This window comes from Halichoerus grypus, chromosome 11, assembly GCF_964656455.1.
Source record: "Halichoerus grypus chromosome 11, mHalGry1.hap1.1, whole genome shotgun sequence".
Taxonomy (NCBI): domain Eukaryota; kingdom Metazoa; phylum Chordata; class Mammalia; order Carnivora; family Phocidae; genus Halichoerus; species Halichoerus grypus.
Window position 1 is genome coordinate 8,840,876 of NC_135722.1, and position 25,127 is coordinate 8,866,002.

At 55.5% G+C, this 25,127-nt stretch overlaps 1 protein-coding gene across 7 annotated transcripts; it reads left to right on the forward strand.

Annotated features, from left to right (window-relative positions):
- On the forward strand, positions 1-24,662 carry CHRM1 (cholinergic receptor muscarinic 1). Of its 7 annotated transcripts, XM_078057885.1 has the most exons (6): positions 1-135; positions 1,335-1,434; positions 2,689-2,799; positions 3,039-3,150; positions 3,252-3,344; positions 11,899-14,357. In XM_078057885.1, the coding sequence occupies exon 6, from the start codon at positions 11,981-11,983 to the stop codon at positions 13,361-13,363; it is 1,383 nt and encodes a 460-aa protein (XP_077914011.1). In that variant the 5' UTR covers positions 1-135; positions 1,335-1,434; positions 2,689-2,799; positions 3,039-3,150; positions 3,252-3,344; positions 11,899-11,980; the 3' UTR covers positions 13,364-14,357. The 7 variants fall into 7 exon arrangements, 6 of the variants coding, with proteins under 6 accessions (XP_077914011.1, XP_077914009.1, XP_077914010.1 ...); XM_078057883.1 differs by lacking the exon at positions 3,039-3,150; XM_078057884.1 differs by lacking the exons at positions 1-135; positions 1,335-1,434 and having other exon boundaries at positions 2,218-2,799.
- The last annotated feature ends 465 nt before the right edge of the window (positions 24,663-25,127 follow it).

A 25,127-nucleotide genomic window follows, 5' to 3' on the forward strand; every position in this document is an offset into this window, starting at 1 on the left:
CGCGTTCCCTCGGTGGCCCGGAGGAGTGACTCTTCAGCCGAGGGACCAAAAATAGCAACCCGCAGGAGCCGAGACCCAGGTGTCCTGCGCCAGCGGTCGACCCAACCGGCCAGAGAGAAGCGAGAAGTGGCTGAGGTCAGGCCGGCGGCTCCCGGGCGGCTGGGAGGGGTCGAGCGGGGGTGGGGCTGGACCCCCACGTGCGCCGCCTGCCGCTGCTTAGCCAAGCCCTTTGTCGCGAGCAGCAGCGTTCGTGCCTCACTCGGCGGCTTAAAATAAAGACAATGTTCCCAGCCTCCCTGCGGCTAAATCCGGCGCGGGTGCGGGGGCGGTGAGAGAGCCGGGTGGGAGAGCTTCTCCTGGTCCTCCCTCCCTGCCTGCCTCAGTTTCCCCATCTGGTAAGGGGAGCTAGCCAAGTCCGGGTGGAGAAGAGTCATACGGGCCGGGGGGCCGGGGGGGGGGGCATCATCCCCCTGCCTCCGCGGCTTCGCGGACTTAAGGAGGAAACCGCCTGGGACGGAGAGGGGCACTCAAGAAGAGGCAAGGGAAAGCTGGACACCCTCCCCTCCCGCCTACAAAATAAGTGTTTTTATTTCTAAAGGGACGTGTGCAGAGGCGGTGGGAGAAGAGAAAAGGGAGACCAAGGAGATTGGGGGGAGGGGGCAAGGAGAGAGCCTGATTCAGACTCGGAAATGGATGTTGAGCGTGGAGGCCTAACACCCCCACACTCAGCCACGTGTACGCGCACAAGTACACGCAGCCCCACCGCGCGCACCAGCCGCAGCCGCAACTCGAGGACCGCCCAGCAGGGGGCAGCCCGAGTCTGAGCCCACGGACAGGGACTGGTGGCGTTCTGACCCCACCCCGGACCCGCTGGTCGGGTCCGGGGTGGGAGGGGGCTGCTCAGATTCCTCTCCAAGCTGCAGTGTCTCCTCGACTTCAGAAGGGAGGTGGCGTGGATGCTTGCTCTACCCTCAGCTGGCTTTGAGAAGCAGAGATCCCCCACATGTACCTGCCACGTGTGCCCACCCCTGGCATCCCATGGCTGCTGGCCAAGCCCCAGGGACACCAGTTTCTGTGCCACCTGGCTCCAGTGGCAACTGGGCTCCAGCCTGAGGAAGCCCTGGGTTACCCTCAGGCGATTGAGAGGGGGTGCTTGGTGGGGAAATGGGCGGGGGGAAAGTGGTGGGGCAGGTCCCGACCCCCTGCCTTAGAGCCAAGGGACCTGAGTCCAAACACTTGTGCCCCACGTATTAATCACGCCTCTGCTCTTCAGTTTTCTCATCTGCATAATGGGACTAATAGATGATCCCTGTCCTTCCTATCTTCCACCCCAGAGCTTCAGCATGGCCCCGTGGGGCAGAGGACACAGCAGCCCAGCAGCCAGCTCCCCAGCTCCCCTCCGTGGTCAGCTCCCTGGGAGGTCTCTAGGGCCAGGTGAGGGTGGTGCAGAACCCCGGTCTCTATGGCAAAGGGCCCCCAGGGGTTCTATCTCTGAGGAAACTCAACACAGAAATCCAAAAGGGGGGGAGGGAGGGTACTGACCAAGCAGTCGGGCTAAGGGAGGTGGGGAGGAAGGGCAAGGTTGTCACTTCCCAGGTACACACCTGTGAGCCCTGAGTGGGAGTCAGGGGAGACAGAGTTTGACAAGCTGGGAGGAGAGCTGTCTGTCTGCCTGTCTGTCTGTCTTCCAAGTGGAAGCTGGGGGTGGAGCAGGCAGGGAGGTAGAGGCTGCCTCACTTGTCAGAATTAGCAAGTTCCACAGTTGGGCAACACTCAGACACACACCGAATACAGATACACGTGTACACACACGTCCTGGTTCCAGACCAACAGGGTGACACCAGCATTTACACAGGTTGCATGGTATTCGGGGACATTCACGTGGGGGGGGGCACTCAGCAGCACGTGTAGTGGGCACACGCCCCCTCCACTCCTCCCTTCCAACCAGACCCCCATATAGCCTCACACCCGGGCTCTGCAGCATGGACGGACGCAAGAGCACGCAGCCCAGCACGCGGGCACGTCTGCCCAGCCCCTGGGGCGGGTGCGCCAGCCCTCTGGGTCTGTTCCAAGTTGGCGCCTCTCACGTGAGGCCCAATGTGTCATTTCCAAACAGAAGGAATCTAGCTCCTTCGCAGCAGGGAGGAAGAGCAGGGTGTGGGGCTGGGTGGGTGGGTGGGCGCGTGGGCGTGTGCAGGGGGCAGGGCGTGTATGAGGGAAACAGGCATGTGAACGCCGGGGTGCGTGTGTTGGGGCATGGTGCACACAGATTGGGGGCTCTAAGGTTGGGTGGGGGAAGGAGCCCTGGGAAACAGTGTGCCTTTGTGAGGGGGTGTGTGTGTGTGTGTGTGTGTGCCGCTGAGTCTGTGTGCAGTGGGTGTGAGTGTTTGTCTCCCTGTATCCGCCTTCTCTCCCGTTCCGGACTTTTAGCCTTCCTGGGCTCGTTTTCCCCATGTCCTACCTCCTCCCTCTCGGGGCTCGAATTAGGTGCCCTAGTGGAGGAGGGGGGCACGCTCCAGGACCTAGTCCGACCCCAGCCGCTGCCTGAGGCTTCCCTCCAGCTCCCCCTCCCTTCCTTTTCTCCCTTTCCTCCCTCCCTCTCTTTCCTCTCCTCCCTCCCCCCCCCCCAGGCTGGCGTGCCAGGGGGTGGGACATGCCAATCAGTGGTTGTGCCTCTCCGGCTGCCAGCACAGGGCGCAGCTCCCCCCGGGAGCCAGGTGTTTGGGTCCCTGGAGACGGCGCCGGCCCCCGGGGAGGCAGTGGGGCTGAGGACCCTACAGACCCTTCTCCAGTCCCATGGTGAGTACATTTGGGTGGGCTTGGGAGGGGCTCCATCAAGGTGGGGGCGGGAAAAGCAGGGTCCTGGGAGCAAAGCAGAGACCAGGACTAGCAGGAAATGGGGACGAACTCCAGAGAGAGGAGGGGGCCAAGGAGGGGTCTGGAGGCCAGGGGGGCTCTGTAGCATTGGACAGTGGCTGCTCCAAACACCCAGTCTCGTGGCTTTGAGCAGATACACCTGATGTTTTTCTGGGGTTCAGCTGGCAGAGGAGATGGAGACCCCCCCTCATGAAACTGGACCTGGAGCCCAGAGGGATTAAGCCGCCACGTAGCAGGCAGAGGACCCAGAATCCCAGGGACAGAGTGCAAAGGGTAGGGGGCCAGAGGGCAGCCTTGGCCACCAGCATCCCGTGGGAGGTTGCCCCCCCGACATTGGGGTGCCAGTCCCAGAACCTCCTCCTCTTCTCCCTCAGGGAACCCTGACTCCCACCACCCCCATCCACCTTCAGGCCCCCCAAGATGGACTGAACCAGGTTGCTGGCCAGACGGACAAGCTGGATGCCAAGGTGGGTGTTAGACCAGAAGCCAGCAGGAGACCAGGCCAAGAGCCCCAGGGCTCTCCGGAAACAAATGGGCACATGGGAGGGAATGTGGCCCTGATGTGTGCAAGGGCCCAGAGGGCCCTCCCTATGTCCACAGTGTCTTGGGCTCCCACAGAGCAGGTCTCAGTCCTGTGTCCTGGTAATGCATGGGTACTAATGGGCACCCACGCGGGTACCCATCCCAGTAACCCCCAGACTCCACAATGTAGGTAGGGATGGGCTGGAGGCCACCAGCTCTGATTCCTGCAGACTCGCCAGCTGGGAAGGGGGTGGTCAGCTCTCACTGGGTCATTCAGACAAGTGCTGTTTAGGGGTTATCGGTGCTAGCGAGAGGGGTTCACTGCTTGCCACAAAACATACCTACACAGCTCCATCCAGGCTGGCCCAACCATCACCACCCACCCACCGCCCCTCCCAAGTGGCCGGAAGGAGTCAGACTGTCTCCTACAGCTGGACAGTCTCCTATCCCTGAGTAATCAGCTGCTCACTGAGCTGTCAGATAAGAGTTAGTTCTCTGCCCCCTGACCTCAGCCACTGGGCAAGCCATGATTGCTCCTGTGATACAGAAGGCAGGGGAGGGGATGGCGAAACGGGGCTGCGGAAGATGCGACTCTTGTCTCCCAGGCTGAGGCCTAGAGGTCTGAGAACTGATCCCCAAGTGCAAAGAGGAGTCCAGAGTGCCAAGAAGGGGTTAGGCTGAGGTCACGTCAGCCCATTGACCAGTTGGAGAGACGGAGGCTGAGAAAGGTGAAGGGATGTGCTCGTGGTCCCAGAAGGGACATGGAGGGGTCCTCCTGGGCTGGGACCCCATTCCCCTCAGCCTCAGGGCAGCATTGCACTCCCACCTCCTTGAGCAAGATGTCGGGGTGGGGGAGCAGCAGGGAGCTTGGGCTCTGGAGGGGAGGGGGAGGGCGGGCGGGGAGAGGTGGGTGAATATCTCGCTGGGTTTCTGCTCCGCTGTGATGCCATGGTGATGCCTAGAAGGATGAGGGAGGGAGGGAGGGAGAAGAAAGGAAATGGGGAGGAGAACTCAAGGATGGAAGAACAGGGGGCAAGTGGAGAGGTGGATGAGGGGCAGAGCACTGCTGATACCACCTGGCCGAGTGAGGTCTAGGGCCCAGCCTGCTGACCTCCTGGCTCTGGCATGGTTCGGCTGAACTCGGGCAACTGGTTAAAGTCCATCAGCCGTGAGTGCATTTGGCAGTGGTTCTAGGGCTGACGCTCCTCTTCCGGCTCGGCAGCACATTTATGAGCATTTAACTGAAGGCTGCTGCTTTCCCCAGGGCCACTCGGCTCTCCCCATCGTGACTGTAGGGCCTGAAAATATGATAAATTGCACGTGTTTACCCCCTCATTCCCAAGGCCAGGCATCGGAGGTAGGAGTTTTGTGCACCTTTAATGGGTCAAGAGCTACTTTTAGAGAAAAGTTAACCCGGGGGAGAGAGCCGCCTCTGACAGGCTGGCTTCTGGATTAAGGCTCCAGCAGAAGGGACCAGACAGAAGACCGGGCCAGAGGAATGCCCTCCTCTCTGCACATATGAAGTCCCGGAAGCCCAGCCCCACAGACCCTACCTCGTATCTCCCTCTCCCCAGTATTGCTCCTTCTTTCCAGTCGGGGCTCTGCCAGCTTCCAGGCCCAGAATCACAAGATGGCTTCGCTCCTCCCTCCTGAATCTCTTCCCCTGCACCTCCTCATTCTCTGTCTCCCCTTCTCCACAACTTGGCCAGTGGTAAGATTCAGGAAGCCCAAGTGTTCAGGAATCCCTCTCCCCAGCAATCGCTCCTAGTCTCCCCCTTCCTCTTGCCGGCCAGATCCCCAGCCCCTGGGGATTGGTCCAAGGCTCTGGCGGTCAATAGTCTGGCTTGCTGTTCTAGAGGCTCTGACCTCATCCCTTAACTCTTTAAGCCCAGGCTGACTTTTTCCTCCCCCAGCACTGACAGGCCCCATCCCACACCCGTGCCTGTCCTATCACCTCATTCAGCTTCCCTGAGGCAGGTGAGTCAGGGGCTCCTTGGCCCATTTAACAGGTGAGGATGCCTTGGCCATTTTTCTCCTGTGCTCTCAAGTCAGACAGGGCCTCACCCAGGAGACAGGGACCTGGCAAGTGAGGGGATGCAAGAACTGGAAGGAGTCAGGGCGGGGTGGGGGGGGTGGACACATGCTCTGGAGCCTGACCCCTGTGGATCCATCCTCATGGCCCTGAGCCTGAAGTCAAACAGGAGGACCCCATGTACATATTCACGTATTTCTTCCACAAATATTTATTGAGCAACTACGTGTGCCAAGCACTGGGATAAAGCAGCGAATGAGGCAGACACAGCCCCTACCCTGCTTCTCAGAGAGCTGCGGCTAGACCTCCCCCTTCCACAGTGCTGTCATCATACATCACACAGATCAACAACAGACCCTGTCACACACACATACACACACACACACACACACACACACACACACACACAGGCCAGATTCTAAAGGAAGGACTGATTCCTCACTGACTCAAACCTCAAACTATGGGTTGGCCAAGTCAGTCAAGGTGGGCGAGGAGCCTGTGGGGCCCACCATTCCCACAAGAGGAGTTTAGAGTAGACAGGGGTCCAAGAGGTCTAAATCCTGGCTGCATTAAGGATTTAAGGTCCTTAAGGTCTCAAAACCTCAGTTGCCCCTTTTGCAGATTGAGGATAATAAAACCTGCTTCACAAGGAGTTGTAACAGGTCAATTAAATCATGAATAGAATGCTTAGAGCCGCATCTGGTATATGGTAAGCAGTCAGTAAATGCCAGTTGCTATGATAATTTTAATAATATTACTAAAAGCTCCCAACAACCTTCATCAGGAGGCCACAGTCCTGAGCAGAAAAGCACCTCCCTGATTCCTTGCCTCCTTCCGGTACCCCAGACATGACGCCCTCAGAGGATGCATCCCACCCCATCTCCACAAAGCTACCGACTCACCCCCACCATTTCTTATTCTCACTCAGCAATGCACATACCCTCACACACAATCATCCTACAGGATTACCAGGTTGGGACAGTGACTTGCCCAAGGTCACACGGCAGGGACCAGCGCAGGCCCCCAGGAACGTTCTCCTGAGCAAATCACTGTCTGAAAGAGGTTTGGGGGAAGACCCCTCCTTCTGATTGGGGAGGAAAGGCAGAGTTATTGACGGCTCTGTTCTTGGACTGCATCCCAAGAGCTCAGATGATCCAGGGAGTGGCAAGAATCGGGGACCAGTTCCCCAGAACCACTACCCTTCTCTTTCCCCCCCCATTGTCCCAGATAGGAGGCCTTAGCCCCTACAGCTCCTAGGTGGGGTATAGAGGAGTCTGCCAAGTGGAAAGAACACAGGCCTCGGAGCTCGCAGGCCCAGGGCAGAATCCCAGCCCCACCACTTCCCATGATACCATCAGCAAGTTGAACTTCAGTTCAACAGTCTTCATCTGTGAAATAGAGATAAGAACCCCCATTGGGGTGCCCTATGGATTAAAGGAAATGATATCATACATCAAGAGTCTGGCATGCAGGAGGTGATTAATTATGGTGGCTATCAGTGTGGCTATTAAAACGAGTGAGTGGGAGGGATTTCCAGCCATTAAGACTGCCAGCCTCCTCACCTCCAAGGATCACTTCTCATAGGCCCCCCCCATTCTGAAAGCCTTTTTAAAACTCATCAAAGCTGGGGCACCTGGGTGGCTCAGTTGGTTGGTTAAGCGTCTGTATTCGGCTCAGGTCATGATCTTGGGGTCCTGGGATCGAGCCCCACATCAGGCTCCCTGCTCAGTGGGGAGCCTGCTTCTCCCTCTCCCTCTGCTCCTCCCCCCACTTGTTCTCTCTCTCTCTCTCAGGTAAATAAATAATCTTTAAATATATATAATAATAATAATAAATAAAAACACAATTTTTTAAAAGAAAAGAAAAAGAAAGGCACCTGGGTGGCTCAGTTGGTTAAGCGACTGCCTTCGGCTCAGGTCATGATCCCAGGGCGCTGGGATGGAGCCCCGCATCGGACTCCCTGCTTGGCGGGAAGCGTGCTTCTCCCTCTCCCGCCCCCCCTGCTTGTGTTCCCTCTCTTGCTGTCTCTCTCTCTCTCTCTGTCAATTAAATAAATAAATAAAATCTTAAAAAAAAGAAAAAAACAAATGAGGAATCTGGAACCCAGAGAGGGGCTGTGCTGGGGTCTGGACAGCAAGAGGGGGCTGGGCTATGGATGGGACTGAGGACCCAGAAATAAGTCCAGAGAGGCTCTTTGGATGCTGTGAGCCCCATCAGCTGGCGGATACAGGGTGCCTAGGGAAGGACAAGTTAAATGATTGCTGATGATCACACCGCTAGAAAGAGACAGTTTTGAGGGAGGACACACAAAAAACTCAAGATAAATAATATTGTAAAAAATAATAATAATAATAATAATATTGTAATGTAACATTTTAAAAAATCAACTAGCCAAAAAAAAAAAAAAAAAAATCAAACAGCAAACTAGACAGCCCACAGGCGGGCCGTCTGTTTTTGTAAATAAAGTTTCATTGGAACCAGGGCCAGGATCAGGGTGAGTCATGGGTGATAGGATTGTTTGTGCAAGTGCAGAGTTGGACCCTGCCTTTGTTTAAAATTTTGTTCATGATGGATGGTTGTGCATCGATTTCCTTTCTTTTTTTTTTAAGTAATCTCTACACCCAACGTGGGGCTCGAACTCATGACCCCAAGATCAAGAGTCATGTGTCCTTCGACTGAGCCAGCCAGGCGCCCCATCAATTTCCACTTTTTAAATATTGCATTAAAATATCCATTTTCTTGAACCCTGAGTTTGGGGGCACCTCCGATTTTACACCCAAGGCAAAACTGTCTCCCTCACCCCGCCCAGCCCCCCTGCCCAGGCCTAGTCTAGCTGTGATGTGGGACCAGATCCGACAGTGGGGACCTTGGCCCAGCGTTGACCGCTGCACCACGCCCAGGCGGACAGGACGCCCCAGCAGCTGCCGAGGGTGCGGCCTCTGAAGTCAGCAAGCTCATCTTGTCTGTCTCTGACTCAGTCTTTTCCCATCTTGGCCCAGGGAACCACTGGGGGCTACAGAGCTGCCCCAAAGCACCAGAAGTTGAGGGGTTGGCAAAGGGAGCCAGCAGCCGAGCGAGGAGCCAGGAGACTTTGGGGGTACACCATGCCTTCTTCCCCCCCTTTTCTCTGGGCCTCAGTTGTTCTGTCTGTGCAATGGGCACTAAACAGCACTGAGCTCAGATCAGAGGGACGGGAGTTGTGCAGGGCAACCCTGTCACGGGAGGCGGCACCCACCAGTGCCTCCCCAGGGAAAGCCCCAGCGGGCCCAGTCCGATGCCAGCCTCCAGCCCAGCACCTGACTTTGGCTATGGGAAGAGGACGCAACAAAACTCAGTAGGCAAGACAAATAATGTTTTAGCATGGTATTTTTAAAATTCAAATTGGCAGGGTGCTGGGCTGGCTTAGTCAGAAGAGCATGCGACTCTTGATCTCGGGGTCGTGAGTTCAAGCCCCACGTTGGGTGTAGAGATTACTAAAAAAATAAATAAAAATAAACAAATACAATTTAAGAAATAAAATTCAAATTGGCCAACTATGGCCTCCAGGCCAGCCATCAGTTTTTATAAATAAAGTTTCATTGGAACAAACTGCTTGCGCTCAGATCTTGGTTCCTACCTTAACCTGGGTGATCTTGTGCCAATTCTCTTGCTCTTCTCAACCTCAGTTTTTCACCTGTGAAATGGAGAGAAGAGCGAACGGGTTTCCCTGTTAAGATTAAATGCAATAGGTGCGCATGAGCACTTTGAGCAGCGACTGTCACTCAGGGAGCCCTGAATAACAATGATCATTATCATTAGTAGTTGCTATTGTCCTAGTATTCGAAATTTCTTTTAAGTATTTATTTAAGTAATCTCTACACCCAACGACTTGAACTCATGACCCCAAGATCAAGAGTCACATGCTCCACCAACTGAGCCAGCCAGGTGCCCCAAGAAATTTTTTTAATCAAAGGAGCAGACACTTGGGGCGCCTGCGTGGCTCAGTCGGTTAAGCGTCCGACTCTTGATTTCAGCTCAGGTCATGACCTCAGGGTCCTGGGATCGAGCCCTGCATTGGGCTCTGCACTTACGGCGGGGGGGGGGGGGTCTGCTTGGGATTCTCTCTCTCTCCCTCTGCCCCTTCTCCCCCTCCTCCGCTCTCTCTCTCTCTGTCTCAAATAAACAAATCTTAAAAAAAAAAAAAAGAGGGACACCTGGGTGGCTCAGTCAGTTAAGCGTCTGCCTTCAGCTCAGGTCATGATCCCAGGATCTTGGGATCGAGCCCCTCATTGGGCTCCTTGCTCAGCAGGGAGTCTGCTTCTCCCTCTGCCTACCGATCCCCCTGCTTGTGCTCTCTCTCTTGCTCTCTCTCTGGCAAGTAAATAAATAAAATCTTTTTAAAAAAAAGAAGAAAGGAAGGAAGAAAAAGGAGCAGACCCTTGTAGGAGGCAGCCCTCACTGGTACACATGCCAAGAATCAACGGGAACGTAGCGCTCACCGTGTGGTGCCAGGCCTGTCCCAGGCACTCTATATCCATGGACCCATGGATATAGACACAACAATTCCTTGATTTATTCACCAGGGACTAGTGTCATTCCCGTTTTTCAGCTGAGGAAACTGAGGCACATGGCAATTACGCCACCAGCAGGGATCACATAGCCAGTAAAGGGTACAGCCTGGATTCAGATGGAGCCAGTCTGGCCCAGACTATCCAGGTCCTTCCACCGTGATGTTCCCTGTCCCCCCGAGGAGCAAACCGCCCGAGACACACAAGCATGCGCTGACAGCCATGGTCCCTCACTGTCACACTCCAGACTGCCATCCTAAGCGTCCCTCTCACACACCGACACCATGACCGGCAGAGACGACCTCAGCCACACACCCTCGGTCACAGGCTGTCACAGCCACGCACCCCGAGGCCCCCTGTCATGTCAACCTCCTCACAGGCACACAGCACGCTAGTCTCTCTGTCACAGACCGGGTCCTGAGGAACACCAGAGCCTGGTGGGCCCTTGCCCAATGTCTCTCCCTTGGAATTTTTCCAGTGATGCAGCCCCTGAAACCCATAGCAGCAGGTGGGAGGAGACCCCAACTCTTCCAGGGACAGATGGATGCCTGAGGCCCAGAACAGGAAGGGACCGGTTGAAAGGTACAAGAGCAAAGCAGTGGCTTTGAGCAGTGGGGGTCTCCTGCCCAGCCCGTAGGGGCTAAGAGACCCGGCTTTTCCCTTTACCCACCTTTAGCGCCTAGGCTGGACTCCAGTTTGGAGAAAAATGTGGGGGAATCTTCCCTGTCCCCATGCTGCCCCCCACTCAGCTTGGACCCAGGAACAGGGTGGGGAGACAGAAGGGGGCCCTCACACCTCATCTGGGGCCAGACCCCTGCTGCCTGCTTTCACTCCAGAATTGTTTTTCTTTTTTAAGATTTTATTTATTTATTTGTCAGAGAGAGAGAGAGAGAGCACGAGTAGGGGGAGTAGCAGGCAGAGGGAGAAGCAGGTTCCCCACTGAGCAGGGAGCCCAATGCTGGACTCGATCCAAGGACCCTGGGATCATGACCTGAGCCGAAGGCAGACGCTCAACCGACTGAGCCACCCAGGCATCAATCACCCAGACTTTCTACCACCAGGCAAGCATTCAGGCCCAGAGCAACTTACCCTGCTGCCCTCCTAGAGGGTCTGATCCAGCTCCAAACACTGCCCACCTCCTCTCTCATTCTCTCTCTCTGTCTTTCTCTCTGTGTCACACTCAAACACACACACACATGCACACGCACTCACGCATACCCCCTCGGGGAAACATGCGGACACACCAACATACACCTCCCCCTTATCTTCTCTAGAGCCCTCCCCAGGCCTTCCCATCTCTGCTTATCTGATGGAAGAATCCTGCTCCACATGCTCCAAGTAAAAGAGAGATGTGGGTTCTAATCATACCCACCTCCTCTGTCGCCGGGTCTTGTGGCTGTTTGGAGTCACGGCTGCCTCACGGAAATGGGGAGCATAAGAGACCTCTCTCTTAGAGATGTACGACAGTTAAATTAGATAACTCAATTAAGGGCTTAGGGCTGTGTCTGGCATGTAGTAACTACCTAGTAAATGAGAGCTTTAATAAAATTGAGTGAAGTGCTTTGAAAATTTGGCAGTAGTGTATACAAAGCGAGTCTCCCGACTCCTGCCACGTGAGTTAAGCAAGACAGGAATTAGTAGCAATTTCCCAATGAGAAAATTGAGGCTCAGAGTCTGAATGGTGGAGCTGGAAGGAGGACTCCATCTCTGGATTCCAAACCCCCTCCCCCCGGTTCTGCTGGCACATCCAGTCACAGCTGGGAGAGTGCCTTCTGGATGACTGTGTGTGGCCACAGGTGAGAAGGGGTGGCGTCTGGCCTAAAGCCCTGAGAAGGCAGAGGCTGTGTCCCCAGCACCTCGCACCCCAAGCTATCAGGGACGACCAGCGGCCCAGCCAAAGCCCATGTCCTCTCTTTTCAGGTGATGACCCCCCCGTGAGGAAGCCCTGTAGTGTGACTAGAGGAAGGGGCTGCCCCCGCCGGCCCCCCCCAACCCCACCACCATGAATACCTCGGCCCCACCCGCCGTCAGCCCCAACATCACCGTCCTGGCCCCGGGAAAGGGGCCCTGGCAAGTGGCCTTCATTGGGATCACCACAGGCCTCCTGTCCCTGGCCACGGTGACAGGCAACCTGCTGGTACTCATCTCCTTCAAGGTCAACACTGAGCTCAAGACAGTCAACAACTACTTCCTGCTCAGCCTGGCCTGCGCTGACCTCATCATCGGCACCTTCTCCATGAACCTCTACACCACGTACCTGCTCATGGGCCACTGGGCTCTGGGCACCCTGGCCTGCGACCTCTGGCTGGCGTTGGACTACGTGGCGAGCAACGCCTCCGTCATGAACCTGCTGCTCATCAGTTTCGACCGCTACTTCTCCGTGACCCGGCCCCTGAGCTATCGAGCCAAGCGCACACCCCGCCGGGCGGCGCTGATGATCGGCCTGGCCTGGCTGGTCTCCTTCATCCTGTGGGCCCCAGCCATCCTCTTCTGGCAGTACCTGGTAGGGAAGCGGACGGTCCCGGCCGGCCAGTGCTACATCCAGTTCCTGTCCCAGCCCATCATCACCTTCGGCACGGCCATGGCCGCCTTCTACCTCCCCGTCACGGTCATGTGCACGCTCTACTGGCGCATCTACCGGGAGACGGAGAACCGGGCCCGGGAGCTGGCGGCCCTGCAGGGCTCCGAGACACCCGGTAAGGGGGGCGGCAGCAGCAGCAGCTCCGAGCGGTCCCAGCGGGGGACTGAGGGCTCCCCGGAGACCCCTCCGGGCCGCTGCTGCCGCTGCTGCCGGGCCCCCAGGCTGCTGCAGGCCTACAGCTGGAAGGAAGACGAGGAAGAGGACGAAGGCTCCATGGAGTCCCTCACGTCCTCGGAGGGTGAGGAGCCTGGCTCCGAGGTGGTGATCAAGATGCCCATGGTGGACCCCGAGGCGCAGGCCCCCGCCAAGCAGCCCCCCCGGAGCTCCCCCAACACGGTCAAGAGGCCAACCCGGAAAGGGCGTGAGCGAGCGGGCAAGGGCCAGAAGCCCCGAGGGAAGGATCAGCTGGCCAAGCGGAAGACCTTCTCGCTGGTCAAGGAGAAGAAGGCGGCGCGGACCCTGAGTGCCATTCTGCTGGCCTTCATCCTCACCTGGACGCCATACAACATCATGGTGCTGGTGTCCACTTTCTGCAAGAACTGTGTCCCCGAGACCCTGTGGGAGCTGGGCTACTGGCTCTGCTACGTCAACAGCACCATCAACCCCATGTGCTACGCGCTCTGCAACAAAGCCTTCCGGGACACCTTCCGCCTGTTACTGCTTTGCCGCTGGGACAAGCGTCGCTGGCGCAAGATCCCCAAGCGCCCCGGCTCTGTGCACCGCACCCCCTCCCACCAATGCTGATGGCCGCTCACCTGCATCCCGCCGCCCCAGTCCCCGGGAGAGCCGGGTAGGACGCGGGCAGGGGCTGTGACCTCAGACCCAGGGCCCTGCTCTGTCCTCACCAGGCTTCCGGGGGAGGGGGGGAGGGGGGGCCCCTAGGTCACCTTCCTGGACAGCCAAACTTTGCTCTTCCCAGGCAGGGAACGAACCCAACCCGGGGAACTGGTTTTTCCGTTCCCTGCTGGGTGGGAATGGGCTCTTCACCAGGAAGAAGGCCGGGGGAGGAGGATCCAAGCTCTGGATCCCTTGTTTGCCTTCAGGCAGGAAATCTGTGGGGAACCAGCAGCGGGCCGGGCCAGGAGAAAGAAGGTTCACATTTCAGTCATCCCTGGCCCAGGGGCTGGCCCGGATCGCTTGGCTCCAAGGGAGCACCCCCTGACTGGGCATCCCCTCCCTCCGCAGGCACAGCCCCCCCCACCCCCGGGCCGTAGGCACACTCTCCAGGGTTGTCCAGCCTCCCTACAAATGTCCCCAGAGTGTCCCCAAGGCAGATGTCCAAGCATCAGCAGGACAATGCCACCAGAAGAGACCAGCTAGGCCAGTCACACACCAAGTCCCCAAGGCAGCAGCAGGACCAGGCGCCAGGCGTTCTGACTGTCCCACTATGTAGTTTCCCTGGGAATGAGGGGCAGGGCTGCCTGCTCTCCGGCCCCACACCTATACCCTCTGCCCCAGAGAAGCCCTCAGTCCCTCCCTCCGTCCCTGGCTCACGGCCACCACCTGGATAGATCTGCTCCGTGCAGGCCTAGCCAGGCCTCCCGCATGCTGCCTGCCTCCAGCCTGCCCCACACAGGCCTGGCCCAGCCGACGGGTCCTCTCCTGTGAGCTCCCCGTCCAACCCATGCATGGCCTCCCAGCCGCCCTTATGTCCAGGCCCAGCCTGGCCCCAAATGTTCTTTCCTTCTATCCTCAGCAAGTGCTGAGTCTGTGAATAAAACCACATGACTAGCGGGCACTCTGGGGCCTTCTTTCCCTGTGTTGGATCCCGGGCCTGGTCTTAGGCCAGGGCAGAATGGGACGGGAGGGCTCAAGTACTGTGGAACGTGGGCCACTTCCCTGAGCCTGGTCCCGGGAGGGGCAGCACTGAGTGAGTGGCTGGATCTCCTGAAACCTGTGGGCCCCAGCACTCCAGGGTCCCCGGCTCAGGTGAGTAGGGCTCTCATGGGCAGGAGGGAGGCCAGATGAAATGAATTGCCCGTGCCCATAGCCCAGCATATTCTCTATCGGCTTTGTCATATGTGGCTGCTCTGGGGCCCTGTTAGACCCGGGGAGAGCAGAACTGCTCCAAGGCCCCATTTACACATGGGGAGACTAAGGCCCAGTGACCCAGGAGGACTATTCAAGGTTACCCTACAAAGCAACACCCAGGGTTCCAGGCAATTCACAACCTCCTGACCCCTGGACTATGGAGAGGGGACACCTGGGGTCCAGGCCAAAGCACTCCATCAAGGGGACCCACAGGCCGGGTTCTAAGGCATCTCATTGGTGAGGGGGCCCTAAAGCCTAAAGCAAAGAAATCTTAGCGAGGTTAGTCCCACAGCATAGAGTAGTGGTTCTCAAAGTGTGGTTCTCACTGGGGGTCCTCAAGACTACACTTAGGTTCAATGATTTGCTAGAGAGACACACAGAACTCAGAAAAGCTGTTACACTCACGGTTTAAATTTATTACAGTAAAAGGATATGAATTAAAATCAGCAAAGGAGGGGCGCCTGGGTGGCTCAGTTGGTTAAGCATCCAACTCTTGATTTCCACTCAGGTCATGATCTCAGGGTTGTTGGATCGAGCTCTGTGTCAGGCTCTGCGCTGGGTGTGAAGCCTCCTTAGGATTCTCTCTCTCTTTCACTCCCTTCCTCCCCCCCCCGCCCCCCCCCCCCCCCCCGCCGTGCTCTCTCTAGGAAAAAAAACAAAAAATCAGCAAAGGCTAATGGCACATAGGGCAGAGTCCAGGAGAGACCAGGTGCAAGTTTCCAGTATCCTCTCCCAGTGGAGTCACGGGGACAACACTTAATTCTTCCATGTGTGACAACATGCACGAAGAACTGCCAACCACAAAGCTTACCTGAGCCTTGGTGTCCAATGTTTCTACTGGAAATTGCTCATGTAAGCCTGGCTGACCCACTTGGCTGGCCTTAGCTACTCAGTCTCCAGCCCCTCCAGAGGCTAATCTGATACCACAAGGCCCACGGCCCCCAGGTAAGCAAAGGCACTCTTATCAGGCAGGATATTCCAAGGGCTTAGGGGTGATCTCCCAGGAGCCGGGCGAGGACCAAAACTTTCTCTGGAATGGGCCAGGTTTGGACCACCCGGACCTCCTGAGTTAATCCTTGAAGGCACCGCCGTCCTGACCAGGAGCATTTAGCATCACCCAGGAACTTGTTAGATCTCTAAGTTCTCAGGGTCACCCCAGATGTACTGAACCAGAAACTCTGGGGGTCGAGCCCAGCCCTGTGCTTCAACAAGCCCTCCAGGTGTGCTGATGCGGGCTAAAGTTTGAGAAACGCTGACCAGAGGAGTGAGGTCCTGGGTGGGCTGAACTTTTACAGAGAGGGCATGGAAGGTCAGGACACAACAGTCAGGACTCCCGGAAGCCTTCGGGAGGGAAGCTTCCCACACTGTCAGCTCTAGGCTCTAGGAGCGCCCCTTCCTCACCACTGCTCCCTCGTAGCCCTGAGCCCCTTTAGGGTTCAATGCCCCGCCCTGTGGCGAAGGCACTGGAACAGAAGTCTTGGTGGCAGAGAGCCCGTCCGAGGAAGCCGAGCAGCGTTGGGAGAGCAGGAGCGCTGGAATCACATCGGCCTGAGCTCCACCGGAGGCCAGGAGAGGGAGGTCAGGGCTGGTGTTCGCATCAGGAATGGGGTTAGCCGTTCACACTTGTCCCTTTTGGCAGGCGCGGGTCCTACCTGCCCGTGGCCCTTCACCACGCAACCCTAGGCAAGTCTCTTATTTTCAGGATCCTCAAGGGGAATGAGTTCCTGGCAGAAACCGCAAGAGGGCGGGACAGATTAGAAAGAAAACACCTCCGTGGCTCTGCGACCAGTGTTAACCACAGGACAAGGCTGTTCCAGACCCACACCTTTCCCTACACCTCCAGCGGTGGCTTTACAGAGTCCAGAGGCCCATCCCCCACCCCCGGGGGGGAAGAAACGGGGCTTGCAGAAAGGAGGATCGGGGGCAAGCCTGGGTGGGGGAGGGCGTGCACCCCATGAAGGCAGCATCCCAGAAATGGGGCCTGTGCCCTGCAAGGCTCTGAAGCAAGATTCCTTCAAACCCAGCTGCCAGAAGATGGAGGAAATGGTTTGAGGCTGACAGGACAGGGTGGCTGGATATGGCATCAGGCCACCCCAAACACCACCACCGCCCCCCCTCCCCGCCCCCCGGCCCTGAGGGAGTCCTTCTTGGCCCCGGAAACAAGGGCTGTTTCGAACGTGAACAGGAAGTGGGGAAAGAATGAGGTGGCTTTGTGAACGCCACCTCCTCCCTCTACCAAGTTGGAGCAGGCCTAGAGAAGGGGCACCGGGTAGGACTCTGCCGTGCGGGCTGCCCCCTCCCCGCCACCCCGCTGTTCCCACCGTATCACTTGAGCGCCATCTGCTGGCAGCCAAGGGAATTGTGCCGAGAATCGTGGCGCTTAGAACCTGCCCGGGCTGCTTCCCAGAGAACAGGACCCCAGGACAAAACATAGAGTAGATGGTCTTGGCCACCTCAGCAACTGCCCCCCACATCTCGAGGCCCCGGAAGGACCAGTTCATTTGGCTACTAGGCTAAACCCGCCGAGGCAGGCCCGACCTCTCTCCTGTATGCCGGTTTCACCAGACAAGTAGGAGATGGATGGCGGGGGAGGGGGGGGGGGAGACTTGGCATCCAAGGACAGCCCCCCCGCGTTCTCCCAGTGCCTCCCCCAGGCGTTTGGAATCCTGTTTCATTTCTTGGAGCCTAGCTCTGACTGTACAGAACAGATGCTGATCCAACTAGACACTCACCTTTACAACACAAAGCCTTTGGAATGCCAGGTGTCCCACTCCGGGCTCAAGCTCCAAAGATTTTGAGGTGATGTCTTTGTTCTTAGCATCTTTGTAACATACACAAACTGCATAAGTCCAGGAATCAGACTATCACACAAAATAGGCCTGAAAATTACTGTCACTCCCCCACCCCCGTCCCTGTACCTCCTCCACCCCCCAGTTCTACTCCCACTCCTGGTGTTCCTGGCCTGGCTAGCACCACCATCCACGCAGTGCTCAATCCAGAAATCTGTGAGTCATCTTGGACTCCTTCTCCTTTTCACTCCCTGTACCAGTTGGTCAGTCCACCTCCCGAACAGTTCCTAAATTCGTCCAGCGCTCTCCATCTGTCCCGTCACCATCCTAGTGCAAAAGTGCTTGAAATGCTGAAATTATCCCTTAATTCAGGGGTTAACAAACCTTTTCTATAAAGGGCCAGATAGTAAATATTTTAGGCTCTGTGGATCAAGAGGCAAAATTAAGGATATTATGTAGGTACTTATGTATTATAGTCTCTGTCACAACTATTCAGTTCTGCAATAAACAGCACATAAGTGAATGAACATGGCTGTGTTCCAATAAAACTTTATTTAAACTCCACTGAGCTTTGAATTGCATATAATGTTCATGTGTCACAAAACGTTATTCTTCTTTTGATTTTTTTTTTCTGGCCATTTAAAAATGCAAAACCCATTCTTAACTTACAATGGGTACAAAAACAGGCCGACCAGCTGTAGTTTGCCAACCCCTGACTTAATTGATCCCATTCCCATTCATTCTCCATGCTTCAGCCAAAGGGATTTTGCCAAAACTTAGATCCGATGCTGCCAATCGTTTGCTAACAACTAGCCAATAGCTTGAGATAAAAATGCAAGCCCCTCAGCCTACAACAGCCTTCCATCCAGGCTTTTCTGTGACCCCTCAGTCCGTTGACCCTAGACAGCCCCAAAAATTCTCCTGGTCCTCACACAGGCCCCAAGCCCACTCATTCATGCTTTTCACTCCTATCCGGTTCCTCTGCCTAGAATTTTCTTGCCCCACTAAAAATTCTGTTTCCTCTACACTCTACTCACAAAATGTCTGACACCAAATGGAGGGTTGTTGGTTTTGTTTTTGTTTTTTTTCCACACCAGCTAATTTTCCAACATCAGCCAGGTGTCCAGCAATTGATTCTGATGCTATCTATCTAGCGAGGTCCGGAAGGGTCCCGAGCGCAGGAGCTTCTATTCCCGTGGAGTTGGGGTGCACCATCCTCCCAGCACATGAATGTGTTCACTGACTGGGAAGCCCTCTGAACCCCATACTGTAGGGATTTTTTTTTTTTAAGATTTTATTTATTTGACAGAGAGAGACACAGCAAGAGAGGAAACACAAGCAGGGAGAGTGGGAGAGGGAGAAGCAGGCTTCCCGCTGAGCAGGGAGCCCGATGCGGGCTCGATCCCAGGACCCCGGGATCATGACCTGAGCCGAAGACAGACGCTTAACCGACTGAGCCACCCAGGCACCCCTAGTGTAGGGATTTTTATGGAGGCTTCATCATGTAGGTGTGATGGATTATTAACTCAATTTCTATCTCCTCTCTCCTCCCTGGAGGATGAAACGGGCATTCAAAGTTCCAAGCTTCTAAGCCCCCACTCGAAACCATCCAGGAGCCTATCAAGAGCCATCACACACTGTGATACAGTGGACAATAAACGATCGTTATTATATTTTTGCTGCCCCAGACAACTGGGAAGCAGGCAGAAAGCCCAGGGGCCTCTCTGACTCCTATCAGCATTCTCCTTGCTCTGACATGCAGACAGCACTCTCTTCGGATCCTGAAGATCCCTCAAACTGGATGTCATTAATGTCCCTATCTGTGATTTAATAAGAAATATATATTTGGGGGCGCCGGGGTGGCTCAGTCAGTAAGCGTCTGCCTTCAGCTCAGGTCATGGTCCCAGGGTCCTGGGATTGAGCCCCACACCAGGCTCCCTGCTCAGTGGGGAGCCTGCTTCTCCCCCTCCCACTCCCCCTACTTGTGCTCTCTCTCTCTCTCTGTGTCTCTCTCTGTCAAATAAATAAATAAAATCTTAAAAAAAAAATATATATATATATATATTTGGTCTTTGTCCCCCGTTCCCAACACAGAACTTCTAAACACTTTGGAATTTCCTGAGTGAGAGGTGTGAGAGAAGCACCTTTTATGATTTACAAGCCCCTTTCAGGCCACACCTGATTTTATGGTATCAGTCCACCCCAAACACCGCCAATGTAACTCTTGGGGTGGAAGGACCCTACATAGCTTGAGGGGGGTGGGAGTGCTGGTTGCCAGAGGAACCAACCCCTGAATGGAGGGTTGGAACTTTCAGCCCCACTCCTGACCTCAGGGAAGGGAGAAGAGCTAGAGATTTTATTACAATCGCTAATGGCCGAGGACTTGATCCGTCATGCCTACATGATGGCATCTCCATAAAAACTCTTAAATGACAGAGAACAGAGGGTTTCCAGGTCTGTGAACACATCAAGGTGCTGGGGCGGGGGAGGGGGGGTTGTGCCCAGAGGGCATGGACGCTCCATGTGCACCTTCCCTCCCCCGAACCTTGCCCCATACATCTCTTCCACGTAGCCGTTCCTGAGTTGTATCCTTTATAATAAACTGTTAATAGTAAGGAAAGCAAAAAAAAATAGTAAGGAAAGCACTTTCCTGAGTTCGGTACATCGTCCTAGAGAATTATCAAACCTGAGGAGGATGTTATGGGAGCCCTTTGAACTGTTAGCCCGTTGGTCAGAATTTCCAGTGACAACCTGACATTTGCAACTGGTATCTCAAATGAGGGCAGTCTTGGGGGAATGAGCCCTTAACATGTGGGATTCGATATGGACTCCAGTAGATAGTGCCAGAATTGAACTGAATTGAACTGAAGGAGAATTGAATTGAATTGAATTGAATTGAACTGAATTGTAGGAGAAGTGGTTGGTGTGAGCAAACACACACACACACAGAAACATTTGGTGTCATAAGTGTTGTGAGTGAAGAGTTCAGATCACCTCCTACGTGGAGAAACTGAAGCTAATAGGTTTAGACAGGGTAAAGAGTCCATCCCCAAGTGATCTCTGAGCCCAAGTTCTCCTCCCCTTCACCCTGGCTGCCTCCCCGGCTGGGCGGCTCATTCAACTTAGCAGGGCTAGTATCATGATCTCCTCAGCCCCAGGGACCTCACCTCTATCCCAGAGTCCTCAACCGCTGCTTCGTGGGAGCTTACACTCCCGAGTCGCCGCCTCCCCACTCCCCTGCCATCGACCTTCCTCCCCTGAGAAGCCTGAACCATGCAATCTTTCATCCACACCACAACTATCCACGGCCCCCCGGCCCCTGGCTTCCACTGCAAATGTACCCCCCGGATCAACCCCACCATCCAGCTTCCCTAATCCTACACATGGACAGCCAAGCACGGCTAGGGAAACGTCCCACTACCTTCGTAGACTGGCACCAGACCAAACACAGGGCTCCTGACCTCAGCCAATGGGCCTCGTGGTGTCATCCACGTCTCCTCGTACTTGTCCTCAGTCAGCTCCCTGGCCTTCTCCCCAAAGGTGTCCTCGACTTTTACCTCTCCTCGTGCCCCCTGCCCTCCACCCTCACAATGTGTGCCCTTGCCTCCCGTGTGTTCATTTGAATGAGACCAGACTCTCAAACTCTTTGTTGAAGAACCCAGTCACGGGGATTACTTTACCTCCTGCACGTGAGAGGAGAGGGAGGTGCCAATGCTCCCCGACTCTGGCTTAACAAAAAAACGCACAGGTATTTATACCTTCGAGAAAACAGAGATGTGAATTTAAATATTATTGCCAGGGCAACCCATTATTAAGGAAGACAAGCAATCAGAATCACAAGCTTTGTAAAAGTTAAAGGTTACTTTCACAGGACAAAGCAACTGCCTCTTAAATGTGATTGTCTGACAAGATTCTCTTGTTAGAAATAACATTTGCAAGGATGGTTTTAGGCTGCAGGAAAGAAGCTGCTTTCATTTCCGTGACTTCAGAAAAAGAGGGAACATTTTCTCCTTATGCTGAGGTGGGGTTTTTTTCATCACCACCGGTTAGAGGGACCTGGAATTTTTTTTTTAAGATTTTTATTTATTTATCTGTCAGAGAGAGAGAGTTCACAAGCAGGGGGAGCGGCAGAGGGAGAGGGAGAGGGAGAAGCAGGCTTCCCACTGAGCAAGGAGCCTGATGTGGGACTCGATCCCAGGACCCCGGGATCACGACCTGAGGTGAAGGCAGACGCTTAACTGACTGAGCCCCCCAGGTGTCGCAGGACCTGGAATTTCTAAGGCCAAGTGCTGGCATTCCATTAGTTAGCACTAAGAGAAACAAGGGCGGTTCCAAATTGGATTGTCTACATTGCCTGGCAGTCCATCAACATTTCCCTCAAACAGTGGCTTTCCCATTCTCCTACATCAGGGCTTGTCCAACAGGAGCTCACATGCATCACCTGGGATCTAACGTGCAGATTCAGATGCTGACTCCAAAGGTCTGGGGTGCACCTGAGATTCTGCATATCTAACACGCAGGTGATGTGCTTGCTATTAGTCTCCCTCCAGACACTGTGAGTGGGAAGATCCTGGATGTTTATTCATACTTCTCCCCTCTCCTCAAAGCTCCAACCCTGGGGAGGCCCCAATCCTCACTCTCAGCAGATGACCTCGTTTCCTAGTTCACTGAGAAAATAAAAAGCAGTCTGGGCGTGGAATTCCACAAACTCCCGCCACGTCTACCCAGCAACTCTGTCCTCACCTCTGTGCCTCCCGTTTGAAAGCACAATACCGCTGGCCCGCCTACCCCCCATCCTCACCCTAGATCCTGCCCCCTTTCCCTCCCACAAAGGCATCCACCCAGCAAGTGTCCTCCCTCTGGCATTTCCCCCTCTAGCCTTAAGCAAGTGTGTGTCACTGCTCCCATCTTAAAGAAACCAAAGACTTCTGGCCCCTTCTTCCTCCTGCTACCCCTCTTGTCCCTCTCTTCCTTAATAGCTCCCCTGTCTATAAGCACTGACTCCAAACTCTCTCCTCGGACCCTCCAGAGCCCCTTCCAGTTGGCTTTTGCCCCAGCTTCAATCAAAGCTGCTCTCGTCAAGGCCACCAAAGACCATGCTGAGAAACCTAACAGCCAAGCCTCTGTGCTCCCACTTGGCCCCCCAGGAGCATTGGACCCAGCATTTCCCCACCACCTGGTCTCCAGGGCGCCCCTCCCACCCACCTCACTGCCCCTCGCTCTCGGCGTCTGCTGCTGGCCCCTCGTCTCTGACCTGCTCTGGCCCCTTGCTCCTCTCCTGCCCTCTCTACGCTTACCCTGCTGGTCCCCTCCTGTCATTCTGGGGCTCTCCGTGCTAGCTGTACCCACGACTCCCAGATTCGAATCTCCAGCCCAGGTCGTGCGCCAACGCTGGAGGGGTACGCCCTGCTGGCATCCTGACATTTCCACCTACACGTCTGTCAGGTCTCAGGGGCAGCAAGGCCCAAGCTGAGCTGCTCATTTCCCCTTTTACGCCTGTTCCTCCAGCAGTCGTCCCCACCTCGGCAAAGGCACGTCCCATCTTCCCGCTGCTCCGGCCAAAACCTCGAAACCCTCCTGACTCTTCTACACCCAGGGCTCCCCCTCGGCTAAGCGGCTCCCCCAGTGTGAGCTGGGAAAGGGCGCCCCGCGGCGCAGGCGTGGGACCTGGGGTCTGAATGTCAGTGCCCCCCACGCCCCGTCCCCACAGCCCACCGCACACACATTGGCAGTGTGTCTCCTGGTGGCGGCCTCCCAGGCTGCTCCAGTTAAAGGACAGTTGTCTTTCCTGCTGCTTGGCGCTTGCTTCCTGCCCATTTCCCAAGTCTGGGCACTTGCTTCCTGCCCATTTCCCAAGTCTGGCCCTGCCTCGTCCTGACGGCCTCTCAGTGAACTCTTTTGCTGCTGAAGAAAACCAGGAACACCCACTGAGACTATCCAGAAACTTGTGCAAATCGCTCCTACCCTTCAGATCAGAAAACTCCATTTCTCCACCGTCCCCCGGAAGCGCTCTGGAAGACGCTGCCAGAAGATCACCATGACGTCACCGAACTGAAGACCACCTGGGACAGCTCTGCTCTAGCTGACGCCAGCCTGGTCTCTTCTTCCTGCCTTCCCATCCCCACCCCACCCCCAGGGCTCTGTTCTCTTCTGGGGGGTCCCTCCTCCATGTCTGCCCTATAAGTGGTGCCAGTCCTCAGGGCTCCAACCTCTCCCTTCGGCCCTTTTCACCCCCCATGCTCCCCAGGGCGTCCTTCACACTCACGGTATGCAAACCCACCTCTACCCCTCTGCTGAACTGCAGACCCTCCCCCTGCTGGGAGCCTCCACCTGCAAGTCCAAGGGCACCTGCACCCAGCACTTCTATGCGGAGCTGATCACCTTCCCGCCCACAGCTGCTTCTCTTCCTGCCTCCCCCACCCAGCCTGAGGGCCCCAGCCTCTGCCCCAACCACCTGAGCCAGAAACTCGGGCGTCACCGCACAGCTCCCTTCCCCCTCCACATCAAGTCCATCCCTCCTAGGCACTCATGAAATCCTGGAGCTTCTTCTCTTGAAACATCTCTCCAAACCATCCCCTCCTCTGCAACCCCACAGCCTTTGCCTCCTTCACTTCCGAATCTTCCTGGGTGTTCCAACAGCCTCCCAGAGGGCTCCTGGCCACCCTCCACTTCTTCCCCAACAGCAGAGCCTGAGTGAGCTTTCTGGAACTCAAACCTGATCCTGTCACCCCTACCCCATGCTTCCCTACCAGCGAGAGCAGTGTTCCTTCCTCATTCTTATCTCAGCTTCGTACAAAGATTCTGGGGTCCTCTCCCAGACCTGCTGAAACAGGACATCCAGGAGAAAAACCGGGACTTCTTTGCCCTAATCTTTAGTCCTCAGACATAATTCAGCATGTTCGCAAAACACTGATCTAGTGATTCCCAAAGTGCTGTGGGAATCATTTCAAAAAGCTGGTTAAAGGGGCGCCTGGGTGGCTCATCGTTAAGCATCTGCCTTCGGCTCAGGTCATGGTCCCAGGGTCCTGGGATCGAGCCCCACATTGGGCTCCCCGCTCAGCTGGAAGCCTGCTTCTCTCTCTCCCACTCCCCCTGATTGTGTTCCCTCTCTTGCTGTGTCTCTATCAAATAAATAAATAAAATCTTTAAAAAAAAAAAAAGCTGGTTAAAAATCAAAGCCCAGGGGCGCCTGGGTGGCTCAGTCGTTAAACGTCTGCCTTCGGCTCAGGTCATGGTCCCGGGGTCCTGGGATCGAGCCCCGCATCGGGCTCCTTGCTCTGCGGGAAGCCTGCTTCTCCCTCTCCCACTCCCCCTGCTTGTGTTCCCTCTCTCGCTGTCTCTCTCTCTCTCTGTCAAATAAATAAATAAAAATCTTAAAAAAAAAAAAAAAAATCAAAGCCCAGGCTCACCCCTTGTGGATTCCAATTCAGTGGATGTTGAATGTGAGAGATTTGTCCAGAGGACCCTGCATTCTGGCCACCTGCCTCAACTATGATAACAGGGGCTGAGAATTCCTCCTTCACAGGGTAGCTGGGGGGCTAATGAGACAGCTTCTATGTCTACATCTGCTTCTCTGCTTCCTTCCTCCTTTGACGTGGGCAGTGAATGTGAGGCCGTCCGGGGCAGACTCTTGCAGACTCGGAGCCCATCTCGTCCATCTTCCCATCTGTTCCCCACGGCACAGAGGT

Bases quoted from the DNA above. Each gene is read 5' to 3' on its own strand.
- CHRM1 (XM_078057885.1), top strand. From the start codon at position 11,981: ATGAATACCTCGGCCCCACCCGCCGTCAGCCCCAACATCACCGTCCTG.